General features: G+C 42.5%; 2 protein-coding genes across 6 annotated transcripts in view; one reads left to right on the forward strand and one right to left on the reverse strand.

The window, feature by feature from the left end:
- LOC115196078 (gamma-aminobutyric acid receptor subunit alpha-5) overlaps positions 1–12,669 on the reverse strand; it is a 31,860-nt gene extending 19,191 nt beyond the window's left edge. The window contains exons 1-6 of one of the 2 annotated variants that reach the window (XM_029756601.1): positions 12,039–12,669; positions 11,302–11,386; positions 10,993–11,117; positions 9,462–9,529; positions 6,487–6,707; positions 1,560–1,642 (exon numbers count right to left, since the gene is read on the reverse strand). In XM_029756601.1, the coding sequence (XP_029612461.1) occupies positions 1,560–1,642; positions 6,487–6,707; positions 9,462–9,529; positions 10,993–11,117; positions 11,302–11,386; positions 12,039–12,057 (601 nt within the window). In that variant the 5' untranslated portion in view covers positions 12,058–12,669. Of the gene's footprint in view, positions 1–1,559; positions 1,643–6,486; positions 6,708–9,461; positions 9,530–10,992; positions 11,118–11,301; positions 11,387–12,038 lie in introns of those variants that run through there. The other variant, XM_029756602.1, reaches the window with a different exon arrangement.
- LOC115196077 (gamma-aminobutyric acid receptor subunit beta-3) overlaps positions 1–18,980 on the forward strand; it is a 51,425-nt gene that overhangs the window by 13,754 nt on the left and 18,691 nt on the right. For 2 of the 4 annotated variants that reach the window (XM_029756598.1, XM_029756597.1), the window contains exons 2-4: positions 13,769–13,816; positions 14,719–14,810; positions 14,949–15,016. In XM_029756598.1, the coding sequence (XP_029612458.1) occupies positions 13,769–13,816; positions 14,719–14,810; positions 14,949–15,016 (208 nt within the window). Of the gene's footprint in view, positions 1–13,768; positions 13,817–14,214; positions 14,634–14,718; positions 14,811–14,948; positions 15,017–18,980 lie in introns of those variants that run through there. The other 2 variants (XM_029756599.1, XM_029756600.1) reach the window with 2 other exon arrangements.

Below are 18,980 nucleotides of genomic sequence, written 5' to 3' on the forward strand. Positions count from 1 at the left end.
ACTGTTAACATAACAGGATAAGATGCTTAGCCGCAGATGCTGGTGTGACTGCTGGATACCACAGTACAAAGCGGTTTCCAGTTCTGGAAGTCCTCTGGGTTTAGGAACTTAGGGTTCTCTTGAGAGGGGGTTGAGGGGTTTCAACTAACTGTTGAGAATTAGAGTAGCAGAAAACACGGGGTGCAATTTCGAAACTTGGTTGTGCATAAGCAGTTTTTTTCTTGTTATGCCAGTCACTGCCAGTCACTCAATTAGTCCATGTCAGCATTAAAAAAAAGGTAAATAGGACTAGCCAGCTATTTAAACTTGTAGTAGTAGCGGCAGGTAGCCTAGTGGTTAAGAGTGTTGGACCAGTAACCGGACAGTTGTGGTTTGAATCCCTGAGCCAACTAGAAGAAAAATCTGTCGATCTGCCCTTGAGCAAGGCACTTAACCATAATTGCGGCTAAAAGCCATTCTGGATAAGAGTGTCTGCTAAATGACTAAAATGTAAATGTAGTAATCCTGGCTGAATTACCGACCAGGCACGAAGGGCCATTGATTTTGTTAGTCACTCTCATTCAAATATTATATTAACATGGCATAAGTCATTGCAAAATGTGTCAAATTTCTGGAAATTATCTTTAAAACTGCAAAGAATTTGCTCCACCCCATGGCAAAATGTGTAGAATTGCAGGAAATTATCTGTAAAACTGCTACTTTTTTTCTCTGCTCCATGGCAAAATGAGAATAATTGCATAGAAGTAGTTATACAATTGCTAAATGTTCTCTCCGCCCCATAGCAAAATGTGTAGAATTGCAGAAAATGTGCTTAAAAATTGCTAAAGAAATTCTATGCCCCATGGCAATTGCAGGAAATGTACTTTAACTCTAACATTTTCTCTCCGCCGTCAAGAGGGGGGCCACCAAAATGTTTTGCCAGCGAGGTGTGGGGGCCCCCCAACCAAATCTCGCAGAGGGCCCCCAAAAAGTCTAGGGGATGGCCCTGCCTGACCATAATCTGCTTTTAGGTCTAATTGATAAATGATAATACAACCCTGGGAGCCCTGGCGAGGTGGTACAGTAGGATAGCCCAGGTGCTGAGGCCACAGGCCACGTGCCAAGTTAGCAAAGGTAATTAAGGGCCTGGCTACCAGAGGTTATTAAGGGCCAGGTTACCAAAGGAAATTAAGGACAAGCAATTTGATTAAAGGATAGATAGACCTTTTGGCCCTCCACCTAGTTTAACTGAACCAGGTTTAGCTCCTCCGGTTTCAGGATTCAGGTCATTCCTTATTGCAGTGCCGTGGTTGTGGCTGGATTCTGTGTTCTTTCCTTGTTCCATATGTACCATCCTACAGAATACTGTGCAAGCTCAATTGTCTCTTTAGAGGAATTGATTTGGCACTTTACTGAGTTGGAGGTTTGACCGAGGTATAAATAGTGTTGTCATTGACTCATACTCAGATCATAAGAAGTCTGGGCCTAGTAATGTTTATACGTATGGGATCTGTGCCGTTGTATTATTAGCGTGGCAAAAGAGTAACACACTAAATATCAACACATGGAATTTTACTCACAGCTTCCAAACTTCAAAGGGCAAGCATGAGCATCCATTGGGAAGTCCTCCAACTGCATGGGACACTCCGCCGATATGGTTAACCTAGAGAAAGACACAAACGATCAAGACAAAAAACCCAAATCCCCTACAGATATACTACATATAATAATCCTGTTTATTTCAATTCCAGTGCCGCCATCATCACCAACATCTTCATCTCCAGTGCTAATGTTAGTTGCATAGATAGCACAATGCATGTACGATTACATTATAGGTCGTTTTTCCCCCCCTTGTAGTATTTCTGGACAAAATCACCAAGAATTCACCCTGATCCAAGCACATGGCATTACATTTCATTATACTGCCATCTTGTGGTGGTTGTATTATTTGTGAATTCCCAGCTGTGGTTCACTTCAAATCCCCCATGTACTGTACGTCAAGAGTGTATTGACAGAGAACATATTCACAGAGAACATATTCACAGAGAACATGTCCACAAAGTAACCACATATAGTGACACATGTAAACACATTGGTATAACAATGAAATGAGGCCACCATATGGACCCAGGTTGTGTTCACTTCACTGCATCCTTATTCAACGTTATTACTTTGCTTATCTTGTGTCAAAGACAGCTGACATGTTTTAAGATCTTATTGGATCATACGAAGACCCACTCTGATTCTCATTGGTCTGTATTGTGAACAGGGAAGGCTGCCATCATGTGGTTACAAGAGAAACTGCAGGACTGGAAATTGAAGAACCTGATTTTCTGTCTCACAAAGAAAGTATATTGGTATACAGGTTTGATTAGCTATATCCTAATGTAGGTCCATGCATAGAGAGCTGCCTTTTTCCCTTACAAAATTTGGGCTACAAATTCCCCCTCAAATTACATGTAACAGGTGTCATCTATTCTAAATCATCCGCATGACTCATTTTTTGGCATTCACAATTATTCACTTGCATTTCTTGTGTGATTAACATTAGGACATTTACTTGTTACGTGTTGATATCACCAGTGCACCTCAAAGTAATGAACATGGCAAAAAGACTGCACTAGTTTCTTAATATGCATATTTCCTGCATCAGAGGTACAGTTTGCTCTGGAAATAAGAATACTACATGATGTTCACTTGCTTCAACCTTTTCTGAAGGTTTCTGAAAACTCCGTTGCTCTCGGGCTAATGTTTCGGAATCGGGGGGTGAGAATGCAATCACATTTAGTCATTATCTCCACTGGAGAGAAGGAGCTTTCCCCTGATGTCGGTGGATTCTGAAAGGCTGGGCCATGCAATAAATCTAGGTAGCGCGCTAATCTCTTTCCTGGTAATGGAAATACATTAGGAGACAGTAGTAAAACCAGAGCGATTAAAAGCAGAAACGTCCTGATGTTTCATTTCCTGAGTCATTGGGAAATCTATGACCTTTTTTTAAATGATGGGCCTGATATCCGCTTCTTCTTTCACACATCAGACTTTGATTCCTGTGACGGCGATGCCTGATCGTGCCACATAGTGCCAGGTCACGTGGCTATAATGGGTTAATATGGTTCCTCTATTTCTCTGGCATTAAGATTATTTTAGAGGGTGGTATTGATCTGGAATAAATTATACTTCCTAAAATGATACCAGGAAGTCCTGATCTTTCGTATGATTGCTAATGGTTGTCATCACTTTCTGTTCCTGTCTATTATGAATTCAAGGGTGAATATTTCATCTAACCTGCCACACATTGGTCAGTGTCCCATAACATACAAAATACAGCATCACAAAGAACAAATTAAAAGAAAATTGTCTGAGCCTACGTTACCAAGAGCTGGGCTGAGTAGAATAGCTGTGGCTTTTGTTACCTCCTACACACAGACAACAACAATAACCAAACCAGTTAAGGGCCATTTGTGAATTGTGGCTGGCTGTATTTCAGTGAGCGTAACGTTAGTTTTTCAGACACAAAGCTCAGATATTATCCTCTATAAGACTAAGCCTTTGTGTGGGGTGGGGAGGTTCAGCTAACATATGGAATTGTTTTAAGATGGTCATACCATGGACCATTTAGCTATTTGATTTGGAATTTTAGGACCCCTGTAGGTATTCCCCAAAAATATTTAATTTGGTCTTTACTACTATAGCCTATAGAAACACATTGAATAACACAATCATAAATAGCCAAACAGACAGTCCAAAAATAAAAGGTGGAATAAGATTTTGAAGTGTCTTTCCTTTATCTTAGAGATATAAGGAAGCTACAGTAAGGAAATACTTTTGTTTTTTGGACACATATTTAACCCCCTTTTTTTGTTGGAACAAAACTAACTCCATACTTCCATTCATTTTTATTTTTTTTACCAGTTACCTTCAGATGAGTGACACTTGCGGAGATCATAAATCCAAAATGGAGAACACCATTGTATTTTTGAGAATATCTCCTTTCCATAGTGGGGTCATATTAGTTTGTAGCCCAAATCATTCAGATGCTACACAGGTTTTCGTGAGAAGACTGATTTTTCGGGATGTCTCATGGTTTGAAAAACGCAAAGAAACTTATACCTAGCTTAAACTGACAGATTTGATGGGGATATTTGTATTATTATGTTACCTAGGTTGACGCACGAGGGACTGGGATATATTCCGGGTAGCCTCAGACAACAACATTGACCTATACGCTGACTCGGTGAGCAAGTTTACTAGCAAGTGCATCGGTGATGTTGTACCCATTGTGACTATTAAAACCTCCCTAACCAGAAACCGTGGATTGATGGCAGCATTCGGGCAAAACTGAAAGCGCAAACCACCGCTTTTAATTAGGGCAAGATGACCAGAAACATGACCGAATACAAAGAGTGTAGCTATTTCCTCCGCAAGGCAATCAAACAAGCTAAGCGTCAGTATAGAGACAAAGTAGAGTCACAATTCAACGGCTCAAACACGAGACGTATGTGGCAGGGTCTACAGTCAATCACGGATTACAAAAAGCAAACCAGCCCCGTCGCGGACACCGACGTCTTGCTTCCAGACAAACTAAACAACTTCTTTGCTCGCTTTGAGGACAATACAGTGCCACTGACACGGCCCACTACCAAAGCCTGTGGGCTCTCCTTCACCGTGGCCAATGTGAGCAAAACATTTAAATGTGTTAACCCTCTCAAGGCTGCCGGCCCAGACGGCATCCCTAGCCGCGTCCTCAGAGCATGCGCAGAACAGCTGGCTGGTGTGTTTACGGACATATTCAATCAATCCTTATCCCAGTATGCTGTCCCCACATGCTTCAAGCTGGCCACCATTGTTCCTGTTCCCAAGAAAGCTAAGGTAACTGAACTAAATGACTATCGCCCCATAGCACTCACTTCTGTCATCATGAAGTGCTTTGAGAGACTAGTCAAAGATCATATCACCTCCACCCTACCTGATACCCTAGACCCACTCCAATTTGCTTACCGCTCCAATAGGTCCACAGACGACGCAATCGCCATCACACTGCACACTGCCCTATCCCATCTGGACAAGAGGAATACCTATGTAAGAATGCTGTTCATTGACCACAGCTCAGCATTTAACACCATAGTACCCTCCAAACGTGTCATTAAGCTTGAGACCCTGGGTCTTGACTCCTCCCTGTGCAACTGGGTTCTGGACTTTCTGACGGGCCGTCCCAATGTGGTGAGGGTTGATCCTCAACACTGGGGCCCCACAAGGGTGCGTTCTCAGCCCTCTCCTGTACTCCCTGTTCCCCCACGACTGCATGGCCATGCACGCCTCCAACTCAATCATCAAGTTTGCAGACGTCACTACAGTGGTAAGCTTGATTACCAACAACGGCGAGACGGCCTACAGGGAGGAGGAGAGGGCCCTCGGAGTGTGGTGTCAGGAAAATAACCTCACACTCAATGTCAACAAAACAAAGGAGATGATCGTGGACTTCAGGAAACAGCATCTCCACATCGACAGGACAGTAGTGGAGAAGGTGGAAAGTTCCTCGGCGTACACATCACGGACAAACTGAAATGGTCCACCCACACAGACAGCGTGGTGAAGAATGCGCAACAGTGCCTATTCAACCTCAGGAGGCTGAAGAAATTTGTCTTGTCACCTAAAACACTCACAAACCTTTACAGATGCACAATCGAGAGCATCCTGTCGGGCTGTATCACTGCGTGGTACAGCAACTGCTCCGCCAACAACCGTAAGGCTCTCCAGAGGGTGGTGCGGTCTGCACAACGCATCACCGGGGGCAAACTACCTGCCCTCCAGGACACCTACAGCACCCGCTGTCACAGGAAGGCCAAAATGATCATCAAGGCCAACAACCACCCGAGCCACTGCCTGTTCACCCTGCTATCATCCAGAAGGTGAGGTCAGTACAGGTGCATCAAAGTTGGGACAGAGAGACTGTAAACCAGCTTCTATCTCAAGGCCATCAGACTGTTAAACAGCCATCACTAACATAGAGTGGCTGCTGCTAACATAGAGACTCAAATCTCTGTCCACTTTAATACATTTAATAAATTGATTTAATAAAGGTATCACTAGTCACTTTAAATAACGCCACTTTAATAATGTCTACATATCCTACATTACTCATCTCATATGTATATACTGCATTCTATACCATCTATTGCATCTTGCCTATGCCGCACAGCCATCGCTCATCTATATATTTATATGTACATATTCTTATTCATACCTTTACATTTGTGTGTATAAGGTAGTCATTGTGAATTTGTTCGATTACTTGTTAGATATTACTGCACTGTCGGGAACTAGAAGCACAAGCATTTCGTTACACTCGCATCAACATCTGCTAACCATGTGTATGTGACCAATAAAATGTGATTTGATTTGAATAGACCTGACACAATTCCCCACACTATATTACAGGTACTTCCTATCTGTTCTATGTGATACATTTCTATCTGAAATTGTACTGAACAGGCACGTGGTTGGTACCTCATAGTGTAGAGCAGCGTCCCATCATCCTTCAGTCTCAGTAGCTTGTTGGGCGTGGTCATGTTGTGGGCGATAGACTTTTTCCCGTTGAGGAAGAATGTGTCTGGGGTCCAGATGTTACTGGCCAGGAGGTTGTTCAGGGGCAGCATCTCCATGGGTCCTTTGAAACACAGGCGCTCGTCTTTCCAGCTTTGTCGGAAAAACACATCAATGGTGTATTCCTAAGGTGGAGAGAAGCATGGTGTTGATAGATGGTGATAAAACTCTGAGTCAAAACCCTTGGACACATACAGATCTGCTATTTTAATTTCATCCCTCTGACTCTGAGAATGTTCCTGTGCAGGAGGAAATGCAAAAGTTTTTAAAGTATTTCATTTTGTATTATTTTATTTTATTCGATTTTGTATTTTCGACTAACCCTACCACCCCTCCCCTAATTGGAGTAAACTAACGAACAACAACACTTAAGCTTCTACTTCCAACTTATACATGCTGTCTTCGGAAAGTATTGACTTTTTCCACATTTTGTTACGTTACAGACTTTTTCTGAAATTTTTTATTTTTATTTTTATTATCCTTCGCAATCAACACACAATACCCCATAATGACAAAGCAAAAACAGGTTTTTAGACATTTTTGCAAAAACAAATATACATTTTTAAAAAGTATTTACATAAGTATTCAGACACTTTGCAATGAGACTCAAAATTGAGCTCAGGTGCATCCTGTTTCCATTGATCATCCTTGAGATGTTTCTACAACTTGAGTGGTGTCCACCTGTGGTAAATGCAATTGATTGGGCATGATTTGGAAAGGCACACAACTGTCTATATAAGGTCCCACAGTTGACAGTGCATGTCAGAGCAAAAACCAAGCCATGAATGAGGTTGAAGGAATTGTCCGTAGAGATCCGAGACAGGAATGTGTCGAGGCACAGATCTGGGGAACGGTTCCAAAAAAATTCTGCAGCATTGAAGGTCCCCAAGAACAAAGTGGTCTCCATCATTCTTAAATGGAAGAAGTTTGGAACCACCAAGACTCTTTCTAGAGCTGACCTCTCAACCAAACTGAGCAATAGGTTGAGGGAGGTGACCAAGAACACGATGGTCACTCTGACAGAGCTCTAGAGTTCCTCTGTGGAGAAAGGAGAACCTTCCAGAAGGAGAACCATCTCTGCAGCACTCCACCAGTCAGGCCTTTGTGACCAGATGGAAGCCACTCATCAGTAAAAGGCACATGACAGCCCACTTGGAGTTTGCCAAAAGGCACCTAAAGACTCTCAGACCATGAGAAATGAGATTCTCTGGTCTGATGAAACCAAGATTGAACTCTTTGGCCTGAATGCCAAGCATCACGTCTGGAGGAAACCTGGAACCATCCCTACGGTGAAGCATGGTGGTGGCAGCATCATGCTGTGGGGATGTTTTTCAGCAGCAGGGACTGGGAGATTAGTCAGGATCGAGGCAAAGATGAACGGAGCAAAGTACAGAGAGATCCTTGATGAAAAACTGCACCAGGGTGCTTAGGACGTCAAACTGGGTTGAAGGTTCATCTTTCAACAGGACAACGACCCTAAGCACACAGCCAAGACAATGCAGGAATGGCTTCGGGACAAGTCTCTGAATCCTTGAGTGGCCCAGCCAGAGTCCGGACTTGAACCGATCTAACATCTCTGGAGCAACGTTCCCTATCCAACCTGTCAGAGCTTGAGAGGATCTGCACAGAAGAACGGGAGAAACTCCCCAAATACAGGTGTGCCAAGCTTGTAGCGTCATACCCAAGAAGACGCAAGGCTGTAATCGCTGCCAAAGGTGCTTCAAATAAGTATTGAGTAAAGGGTCTGAATACTTATGTAAAAGTGAAATTTCAGTAGTTTTTTTAAATTATAAATTAGTAAAAAATTCTGAAAATCTGTTTTTGCTTTGTCGTTGTATTGTATTGTAGATTGATGAGGGGGTTAAAAACAATTGAATACATTTTAGAATAAGGCTGCAACCTAACGAAATGTGGAAAAAGTCAAGGGGTCTGAATAATTTCCGAAGGCACCGTACATTTTACAGACACAATATATTTTACAATCTTTTATTTGTTTTTACTCCTATCCTTCCACTACCCTCAACCCCTCCCGTCTATTTCTGAAGACCATCCAGTTTGATTTCTATTTGCCATATATTTTTAACTGTGCTTTTTCACAAGTTTTGAACCTATTTTACGGACACAGTATATATTTACATTACTTATTTTGTTGTTATTGGTCCCACCCTTCAGCTCCAGTCAACCCCTCCCATCTATCTCTTAACACCATCCATGTTGGATTTATTTTTGCCATATATATTTCAACTGTGCTGTGATGTTTCACAAAAGTTCTGAACCTTTCCATTCTCATAGTTTCTACAGAATGGGTGATTTGCAAAGTCATAGTCAATCGATCAATAATATAATAATACTTTTTGCAAAACAAATCTTTCATTGACAATCTGTATAAACTATGAGAATAAAAAGGTTTAAAGTTAGCAATTTCCACCTTAAAATGTCGGACTTGATTTTCCCTAACGAAAAGTGTATCAACGCCCACAAAAATGCCCATTAATTGTAATCCACGTAATAATTCACATTTCCTGTTGCTGCAGGATTCTTTTCCTGCTGTGAGAAACTGGTCAAATTAAAATATTAAACTGTAAAACTAGTCCTGGACAACAACAACATAAAATACTAAAAGGAGATTGAAATAACGTTTCAGTCCAGGACTGGGTTTAATCTGCATCCTGGAATCTGGCCCATGATGTATTTCTTTATAATATATTGATTTATTACTTCACAAAAAAATATGAATACATGCCATTATATGCGTCTAGGATAATTGCTGTGTGTTGTAACATTTACAGGAGGGTGCGGTGTTTCTCCTATCGCAAAGAATTACGTTAATGGATGTCATTGAAACGGTGCATAATGAAATGGGCTGTAAATTGACTCACCATTTCAGTATCTGAAACTGGGCCAAAGCTTGTGACAAATATATTGGTTTTGATCTCCGTGACCTTTTCTGTGGATAGAATGGAATGTGGAATATGACCGTGACCATGAAGAGACAAGGGACAGGGGACAAATTCAATTTGCGAGTAATCATCATAGAGATTTCCATTTGAAATTCTTACAGCCTTCAATGACAGAAACCATTCTAAGGAAGTGAGTGCAGCTCTGTTCTCCAACCCCATGTGGCAAATACATGTTGGATGTATCCATGTGTTACATTAGCGACATTATAAAACAAGATTTAGAAGGGGAAAAAAAGAATTTAAAAAATCACTAAGACCAAATCGGAGGTAGAGCATTTTCTTTTCTCTAAGAGATGCAGGATATTTCTATCTTTCTTCCAGTGAACACTCTTTGACTCCCTCTCTCTCTCGTCTGAATACAGGTCTGGATCTCAAGGTTACTTTTTGCAGATGGAGGTGGTGGTCATGAGGGGGGCTGTGTGATATATGGCGTGTTGGCAGTGCAGTTCCTTCTCACTTAGGATTGATATATTACTGTGATTGCTTTGCTCTTGGAATACATTCCAGTCAATGCAATTCTGTATATTAGAACAGTCTCTTTTATTTTTCTCACTGAATCCAAGAAGTCTAGCGAGTGTGATTTTACAGAGGGGGAAAATGCTATGCTGGATCACAAATTATGTATGAGGCTAAGCATTGGCATACTGCAGTTTCGGGAGCCCCCCCCCCATCCACCCAAGGTCCGATCAAGTTTAATAGCTTATCTCATGCTATTCTAAACATTTTGCCATGAGACTGAGAGAAAATGCTGCAGTTTTAAAGCTAATTTGCTAATCTTTTTGCCATTGCTTATGATGTGTTCATATGCTATCTGGGGAAGAGGGGGGGGTTGGCCTCCAGGGTGCTCCCAACCAAAAAGAAAACGCCCCAGAGACCCCCCCCCCCCTCTCACTGCAAGTGAGGGGGTGTTTCCAAAACATATAGTTGGTCCCACATGGGGTCACACACAGCGCATCTCGGTATGGAGCGCACTATGCATTTATCGTCTCATCAGCTGGTAACTTTTTTTTCTTGTGACAGGTCAATTTGCTGCAGCATAACCTGCATAGCCTTTAGGCTACAGTAATATAATTGCATTAAATCATTGCACACGCAGGCACACTCTCTTAGTATTTCTCTTTCCCCATCAAATCCCTTCAAGTTGCAAAAGAACCAAAATACATTCAGTATAAATTCAAACAAAGACAAACTGTACATTGAAACAGAAACATCCACATTTCACACTGTATTTTGGTTATGTAAATCTCCTGCATCAGCATGCTACAATGGTTCTGCTGCACCTGGCTTGAGTGTACTCTGAGGAAATGTAATGTCAAATAAGAGTATTACTGAATGACATTTGCCCCAAGAAAATGAATACTGATATAATACTGTATTGTGTTGTATTGCTTTGTACTGTAACCTCTAGTGATATGAGTTTGGATCAGAGTGGTCTGTAAGTATACGTTACCTCCAAGTCCTGGTCTGAGTCTGTTGTCGTAGCCGTCCAGCAGTCCGTCCAGTATCCGCGTGAAGATGGTGATGTTGTCATTAGCCTCTGCCTCTTTCAATGCCTCTGCTGTGGTCTGGCCAAGACTGGGAAAGACAGGACACCAATCAGACTGGTTAGTTCCACATACTGTAACATGAAGACTGCTTGACAGGGCTAGTGTCGGTGTAAATAAAGCACGTCATAGTTGGATATGTACAGTATATCTACTGTTCAAATGAGGATGCAACGCAGTCTATAGTCAGATTGGATGGTAAACGTTTCACTTACCCTACTTGACATGTAATACACACCAGCAAGAGAGAGATCCACATGTGTTTCATTGTAGAAAGACTGGGCATTTTGTCCTCTGTGTCTGGAATAACAACATATAATCCACGATCAGTACTTTCAGTAGTATGTATCGTCATCATACTTCCACTCCTCCTTCTCCTTCTCCAACATACTCCTACACTATACTCCTACCAGACTATTATTACTACAGTACTACTAATACCAAGGTTCACTTATGATAAGTACTTTGGTGTTATACTGTACTCCACCTTCCCCCAACACGCACACCTGACCACACACACACTCCCAACTAGCAGCCCTATAATGGACCTACAAGAGTAATCAGTAGGCTAACCTTGATACAATAACTGTTTGAAACTGGGAATATACCAATCATGTCTTTCTACATTCCTGGCCCACGTCCTTGCGTGCATTCATTTTGCCCAACGCTAAACACCTTGTTGCAGCAGTATTATAACATCTCCCCATTTTGCTGCAACTGTTCGTGTTCGCAGTTGCATTGTATTGGTGATCCTCACTGCGTATGAATTCGCAGGCAGTGCAATAGGTTTTCAATGTAGGCTAATGATGTACCCTCGCTGTTCCCTTTCCCCAGACCCCCACCCCTCCCCCAACCGCCACCCCACTCATACCCCCCTAACAAAAGAGGGAAGGAAGGTGGGGGTGCTTCTGATGCCATCCTCATGCATAAAAGAGGGTTGAAAATCATTTACCTGTAGAGAGAGCCATCATCTTGATTTAAATCCAGGTTAGAAAAGCGATACAAAACCCGCAGCAATGAAAGTCAAGGGTATGCTGCTGCTCCTTCAGAGGGATATGGATATACTCCGTTTATAGTTGCCACCGCAGGCAGTCTCGATCGTGTATTGTTCTCTCCTGATTTGCTTGACTGACTTCCTACTCATATCAAGCGGATGTTTGCGTCTTGTGCCGCCACCTCCTTCGCGCCTTTTGGAGATGAGAGGTTTTAATGCCGAGCCCTCATCTTCGAAGGTGACAACAACGTTTTTCGTGTTACATACCCTTGGTCTCAAGTTATTTGTCCACTCAGAGCGGACTAGCGGCCCGGCGCCCCATCTTAGTCAGAAAACACACTCATCTCCAGTTGCCGCTCACCTGCACACACTGCAACGATTTGCTAACCGGTGCGTTATCATAGGTGCGACAGTGAAAACGATCCTCCAGGAACTCCAAGCGTCACTTAACTTTCCCCTGTTATCTTACTTGCCACTGTAGGCTACTCTAGCCTATGCATATTGCTGTGGTTAGTTAAAACGCCATCCTCTCCCGCAAGCTAATTAGCTGTCTAGTCGTAATCAATTGAATGAATGAGGGGCAGTGGGGTTGATCCATCCAGAAGAAGAAAAAATATGGCTATATCCCAAGGACCCAATAAAACAGTATACCTATTCACCTACATGTCCAATTTTGGTCCTCTCTGTTTACCTTTTCTCTCATTCAGTGGGAAATGCGTCAGCTTTGTTGAAAAGAGAAGTACCGCTTATTATAGTTCTAACGCACATGGTACCGCTGCCTCCAGAGTACTGCCTTTGATTTCGATCCCGACCTATTATGCCACGATGACTCACCAGCCTAAGGTCCGTCAATGAGAATCATTACGGTAATGATCAGAGGAAATCGAGAATGAACGCACTCAAATATGAAAAGAAGGATCGTAATAAATCAATGTCTATCAAAAGGTGTGATTACACAATCTTACTGAAAAAAAACACGTTTTTTAAAAATTATTTGTTTTACAGTTAGCCTACATCAAACAAAGTCGTTATACCAATTGCCATAGGAGGGTACTCTAACTCCATATTTTTTTGACAGAACATTATGCTGACTAATCATATTTCACTCTCCTGTAGCACGGTATTCAATTTCTAAACCTTTTTACATTACGATCAATAGTTGACAGTTCAGTTCGACAGATCTATAATACGTGAATTATTTGCACCAAGTAGACACATGTTGCACTGTCTTCTAAATTGCTAGGTATACGTGAGTTATTTAAGTGGTGTTAAGGTGTTTCAGCCCTATGTTTGAACTGTACAGCTCTGTCCCCGCGTTCTGACCCTTCCGTAATTCCGTCGGGTGGTGCTGTCCACGGTGCTGAAACAAACTTGATCCTGGTAAAATACTTATTCCTAAAGTACAATGCTCATCATATAAAGCACTTCCAGTGTTCGGGAAAGAGAGTATGCCAAGTGTGTGCTATTATAAGAACATCACATGGTCCAAAAACAATTTACACAGCAAAGCTGCTATAGCTACGCCTAAAACTAAATTGACCCAATTACAGACTTTACACTGTGTTTGTTGTATGTTACCAGGTGTGAGTTATCACCGTATATATAAATCATAGTCACCATCTGTTACTGTGCAGGTGTACATGAGTGTTGTACTGAGTCATATTTCCTCTTGTCCCCCCCCCCCCCAGGAATGCAGTCGATGGAAACAAGAAGTTGTTTGCAATCTATGATACCAGGTAAGTACGTCAGTCAGTTAGACTGACAGTCCCCACGGGCTCGAGTGGTCGATTTTGATTATTGAATAGGACTTGTAGGCAGTGGCGGTTCTAGACCATTTCAACTGGGGGGGGGGGGGGGGGGGGGGGCAAGCTGGGGCCAGTTGTACTGTTAGAGGGGCCAGTTACATTATACGTTATTGTTGTCATATCGTTTTCTTCACTGCATTGCAGGCATTAGCAGGCAAAAGACCATGTTTCACGTTGCCACTGTCTAATAACGGATGTAAAAAAAAATGATATCAAAAATTAGTTATGTAAAAATTATTTCATACTCCACATTTCGGGGGGCCACAAGGGGGTCCAAAATTGTTGTCACCGGGGCACTACATCTATTTGGCCCATTATGTGAAATCGTATTGGGATTAGAACATATTCAGGTTTATAGTCAATTAGATGAATATCTGGAGTGAGAGGGGTTGGCTCCAATCCAAGCAAGTACCTGTACCGCCTCCACCGGTGGTGTCTTTGCCAGTAGCCTATATACATTTCAGTTAGCGGTATAGTTTCTTCATGTCTCCCGGTTGCATAGAGAGAGAGGAGAGAAATCCAAAATACGAGTGATGTCAAACCGAACAGATCTGAAGGGTCTGAAAAGCCAACGACTTCCTCCACGAGAACTTGCCAATGGAATAATCTGATTTGTAAACATATTGTACCGTTTTTGCGTTGCACGTTTTTCACCAAAACAGTAAGGAATGTGGGCTTTTCTGAGTGGAAAATTATTTAGTGTTCTTTCAGCACCAGTGATTGTAGCTGTCGTGTGCTGCGCACAAAGGTGAGTGATTTCTCTAGTAAAAGTGTGACCGAAAAACGAACGTGCAATTTTGTAGTAAACGCTATCCTTTTTGTTGTTGTTTCAGCGTGAATGAACCAGGGAACATGTCGTTTGTGAAAGAGACGGTGGACAAACTACTAAAGGGATATGATATTCGTCTTCGACCAGACTTTGGAGGTACGTTTTCAAAAGTGGGGCAAACATGTTGCAGCGTGTCCATGTTTACTATGCAGATTCTCTCATCTTGGGCTCATATTGCAGCCATTTTTCGAATTCACTGTCATTGTAAATGATACCATTGCATTTGCATTACAGGGGCCCCTGTTGCAGTTGGCATGAGTATAGATGTGGCGAGCATAGACATGGTATCTGAAGTCAACATGGTGAGTGAACTCGCCCCCCAAATACTGTAAACATTGGGACTCACACAATTGTGCTTTTTGCTTTGCTCACTTTCATATAGTACTTGAATATGTTTCTCCTGGGATTCCGTAATGCGTAAACTTTCATTCAAAATCATGCAATAATGTCCTACAATTAGAGTTATTGTGTGCCTAACTATGTTTCACAATGTTTTTATTCGGCCAATATCACGTCAGATACCGGCCGCTGTCAATCAGACTAGTGCTGAAAACATATGGTCTACATTTAGGATGGCGGAGAGGTACTCTGTTCTCTTTTGTCAGTTGTCTTGTGTTTGTATGTGTGTTTTTACTCTAACTCAATTAACATTGCTGAGTCATTCTCCCCTTGATCTTGTGCGTCAGTTGTGCTAACTGTTGGTATGTGGCATTGGAAAGTGAAAAGTGCAGTATGTTCAGCAACTCCAACACTTCAAAGAGGAGTATTAGAAGCATAGACATGGGCATTCTCTCCCTCTCTCTCTCTATCTCTCTCTCTGTCTCGCTCTCTCAATTCAATTCAAGTCAATTTGCTTTATTGACCTGATGTAACAATGTACATATTGCCAAAGCTTACTTTGGAGATATACAATATTAACATAATTAAAATAATAATAATCTATTGTCAACGGGACAACAGTAACAATGATAATCAAGGGTCAAAATAACCAATAACACTAACAATGGAATAGAGGACATGAGCAAGGATGGTTGGTCTGACAGACAATGTACCCCATCTTATGGCAGGCAGCAATGTAGTGAGCTGCCAACACACGAACTGTGTCCTCCCCCTATAGGACGGGTAGTTTGTACTCATCAGAGAGGTCTTTGAAACCTTGAATACGTTTTTTTTTTCTCTCTCCCCAGCTCTCCCTCACACTCTCTCTCTCTTTGTCTCTCAAGTTCTCTCTCTCACTCTCTCTCTCTTTCTCTCGCTATCTCTCTCTTACTCTCGCTATCTCTCTCTTACTCTCGCAAGCTCTCTCTCTCTCTATCTATCTCTCTCTCTCTCTCTCTCAAGCTCTCTCTCTCTCACGAACGCGCACACACACACACAGGTACCTCTACACCCCCCACCCTGCATACACCTTTACCACCCCATGCATCTGTGGCTTGTCTGTGAATACACATGCCTGGGCTCAACTTCTTACAACTGTACCTGTGCAGTGTGTATACTGGAAAGTGGCGCAGCATGTGCACAGCAGCTGTTCGCGTCTCTATCAGAAATAATGATCTCTGGGCTGCTCCCTTATCTGGGACAGGCACTTCAGGTGGGAAGCCACTTTAGGACAGCGCCAACATATTCCAAGTTTCAACGTTTATTCGCCATGTGCACAGGATACAACAGGTGTGAAACAGTACAGTGAAATTCTTACCTTGAGAATGAGTGTTAATAATAATAATAATAATAATAATATAGATGACAAAAAAATATTTAAAAAATAACTACGAAGCGTTGCTGCACAGCTATTTTCAGGTCTCTCCAGACATGTTCGATCGTGTTCAAGTCCAGGCTCTGGCTGGGCCACTCAAGGACATTCAGAGACTTGTCCCAACGTCACTCCTGCATTTTCTTGGCTGTGTGCTTAGGATTGTCTTTTGGAAAACTCCAAGCTTGCTGTCATGTCCCTTTTACTGAGGAGTGGCTTCCGTCTGGCCACTCTACCATAATTGCCTGATTGGTGGAGTGCTGCAGAGATGGTTGTCCTTCCGGAAGGTTCTCGCATCTCCACAGAGGAACTCTAGAGCTCTGTCAGAGTGACCATCGGGTTTTTGGTCACCTCCCTGACAAAGGCCCTTCTCCCGCGAGTGCTCAGTTTGGCTAGGCGGCCAGCTCTAGGAAGACTCTTGGTGGTTCCAAACTTCTTCCATTTAAGAATGATTGAGGCCACTGTGTTCTTGGGGACCTTCAATGCTACAGAGATTTTGGGGTCCCCTTCCCCAGATCTGCGCCTTAACACAATCCTGTCTCTGAGCTTTAAGGACAATTCCTTCGACCTCATGGCTTGGTTTTTGCTCTGACAATGTAATAGTGTAATAGTGACCGGTAGCAGGATAAATAGATGCATACTAATGGTAATGGCAATAAATAATCAATGGACTGCAATGTAATGGAGTAATACATCTAATCAATTTAAATTTAGCACGGGAGCACAGAGAACAGTCCATGTCTCGGGTGGCTGGAGTCTTTGGCAATTTTTCATACATGTGACATTCTCAAGAACAAGACGCAAAAAGGAAAATACAGAGAGACAAATAGAAGAAAAAGATGAACTAATTAATTCACCGATTACATAATGAGTGTTCTGGATGATGTTCAATTAAGACACGTTTTGGATTATGTAATATCCATCCTGGAGGATGTTCAAGCGTCTCAGGTCGCTGATCGAGGATCTGTTTTGCCCTTTAGATCCTAATAAATGAGGTCACGTTGACACAGAGGACCCAAACCTTGATCAGCACTCCTCCTTTTGAGACACTTGACACATACGGATCCTGGTCTTGTAGTGATTCCGATCATTCTAGTAAGCACTGTAACCCGACCAAGTAAACCATTAATGTGATCTGATCTTCCTGAAACCAGGGGACAGTTGTTTACGTTGGAACAGGAGGCACTTTTGCGCTGCGACAATGGAAGTAGCCTGTAGGAAATGTGTAAGTGAGATGCTCCTCTTTCCCTTTGATAGAAGAATCTCTTTGAAGATAATGTGTAGTCCCGTGGGGACTCTATATCTTTGAAATGGCAGAATTAGCTCTAAAACACTGGCAGGGCCTACATGTGTAGGTAAATACTGCTTTTGTGTATAGTCAGTGATCTTTGGTTAATAAGCTGTTCTCTCTCTCTGTGAGAACCTCAGTGATGGCTACATTTGCAGTTTGTCTTCCAAAGGGATGTTTTCTCTCTACTCTTAACACTGCATGGAGGAGGCAGGGGAGAGAATGTCATAGCCGTAGCCATCAGTTACCATGGGAACTAGGGTAATTACTAGCACTAACTGTATGACTGTGTGTTGACTGCACCCAGGTGATGGTATAACTTGAAAAACAGTATTGACCGAAGAAAATTGATGAACAATCTGAATGGCCTCTGTGCACTTTCTCTGTTATATTTCCGCAGTTAATTGAACAATAGATTTTTACTTAAATGACTGTCCATTTCAGGTTAGTTGAATCTCAGGCAACTGGAGAAGAAAGAGAAGAAATGCTGTAGGGTAGCTTCAGTCAAGTTGTTGTTGTGTGACACGCTTATTGTGTGTTGTGTGGAGGAGATGCGAACCCAGAAGGGACAGCAGAAATAGATAATGATTTGAATTCACTCTGAGATAGCCCGAGTAACCAGCCGTCAGTACAAGTCCCTCTGCAGAGTGTGTGTGGGTGTGTGGGTGCAGAAAATCTGTCATATGAAGTGGAGATTTTTCCTCTCTCCAACTGTTCCTGTCATTACTGTTTGCGTTTCTCTGTGTCTATCTGAAGAAATCCTGCCCTATCTACCATACTCACCCTGGAATTTACATATAGGTTCATTTTAACGTTCCATCAGGGACTATGTGTAATCAGATGTCGAAGTGCACCATTATAACCCCTGTGAATATTGGCAGGTCTGCTAGGGGTTGTGAGGCAATTGGTCTCCTGAAGTTAAGGCCGTATTTCCCAGAGTGCTGTAGGAGAGTTAAAAGAGGAGTAATGGGGTTATGCTTCAACGCTGACCCCCACTCTATCATTTATGATTGCTATCGGACATGATTCTATCGATCCATGAAGCCAGGTCTCTGCAGTAGCATGATCCCTCTACAAAGTCTATAGAGCGTGTGTGTGTGTGTGTGTGTGAGTGTGTGTGTGTGTTTGGGTGGGTGTGTTTGGGTGTGTTTGGGTGTGTGTGTGCGAGTGCTTCCTTTTGGGCATGGCAAAAGCTGAAGATAAGTGCCCACATTTCCGGTGCAATGCT

This window comes from Salmo trutta, chromosome 6, assembly GCF_901001165.1.
Source record: "Salmo trutta chromosome 6, fSalTru1.1, whole genome shotgun sequence".
Classification (NCBI taxonomy): Eukaryota; Metazoa; Chordata; class Actinopteri; order Salmoniformes; family Salmonidae; genus Salmo; species Salmo trutta.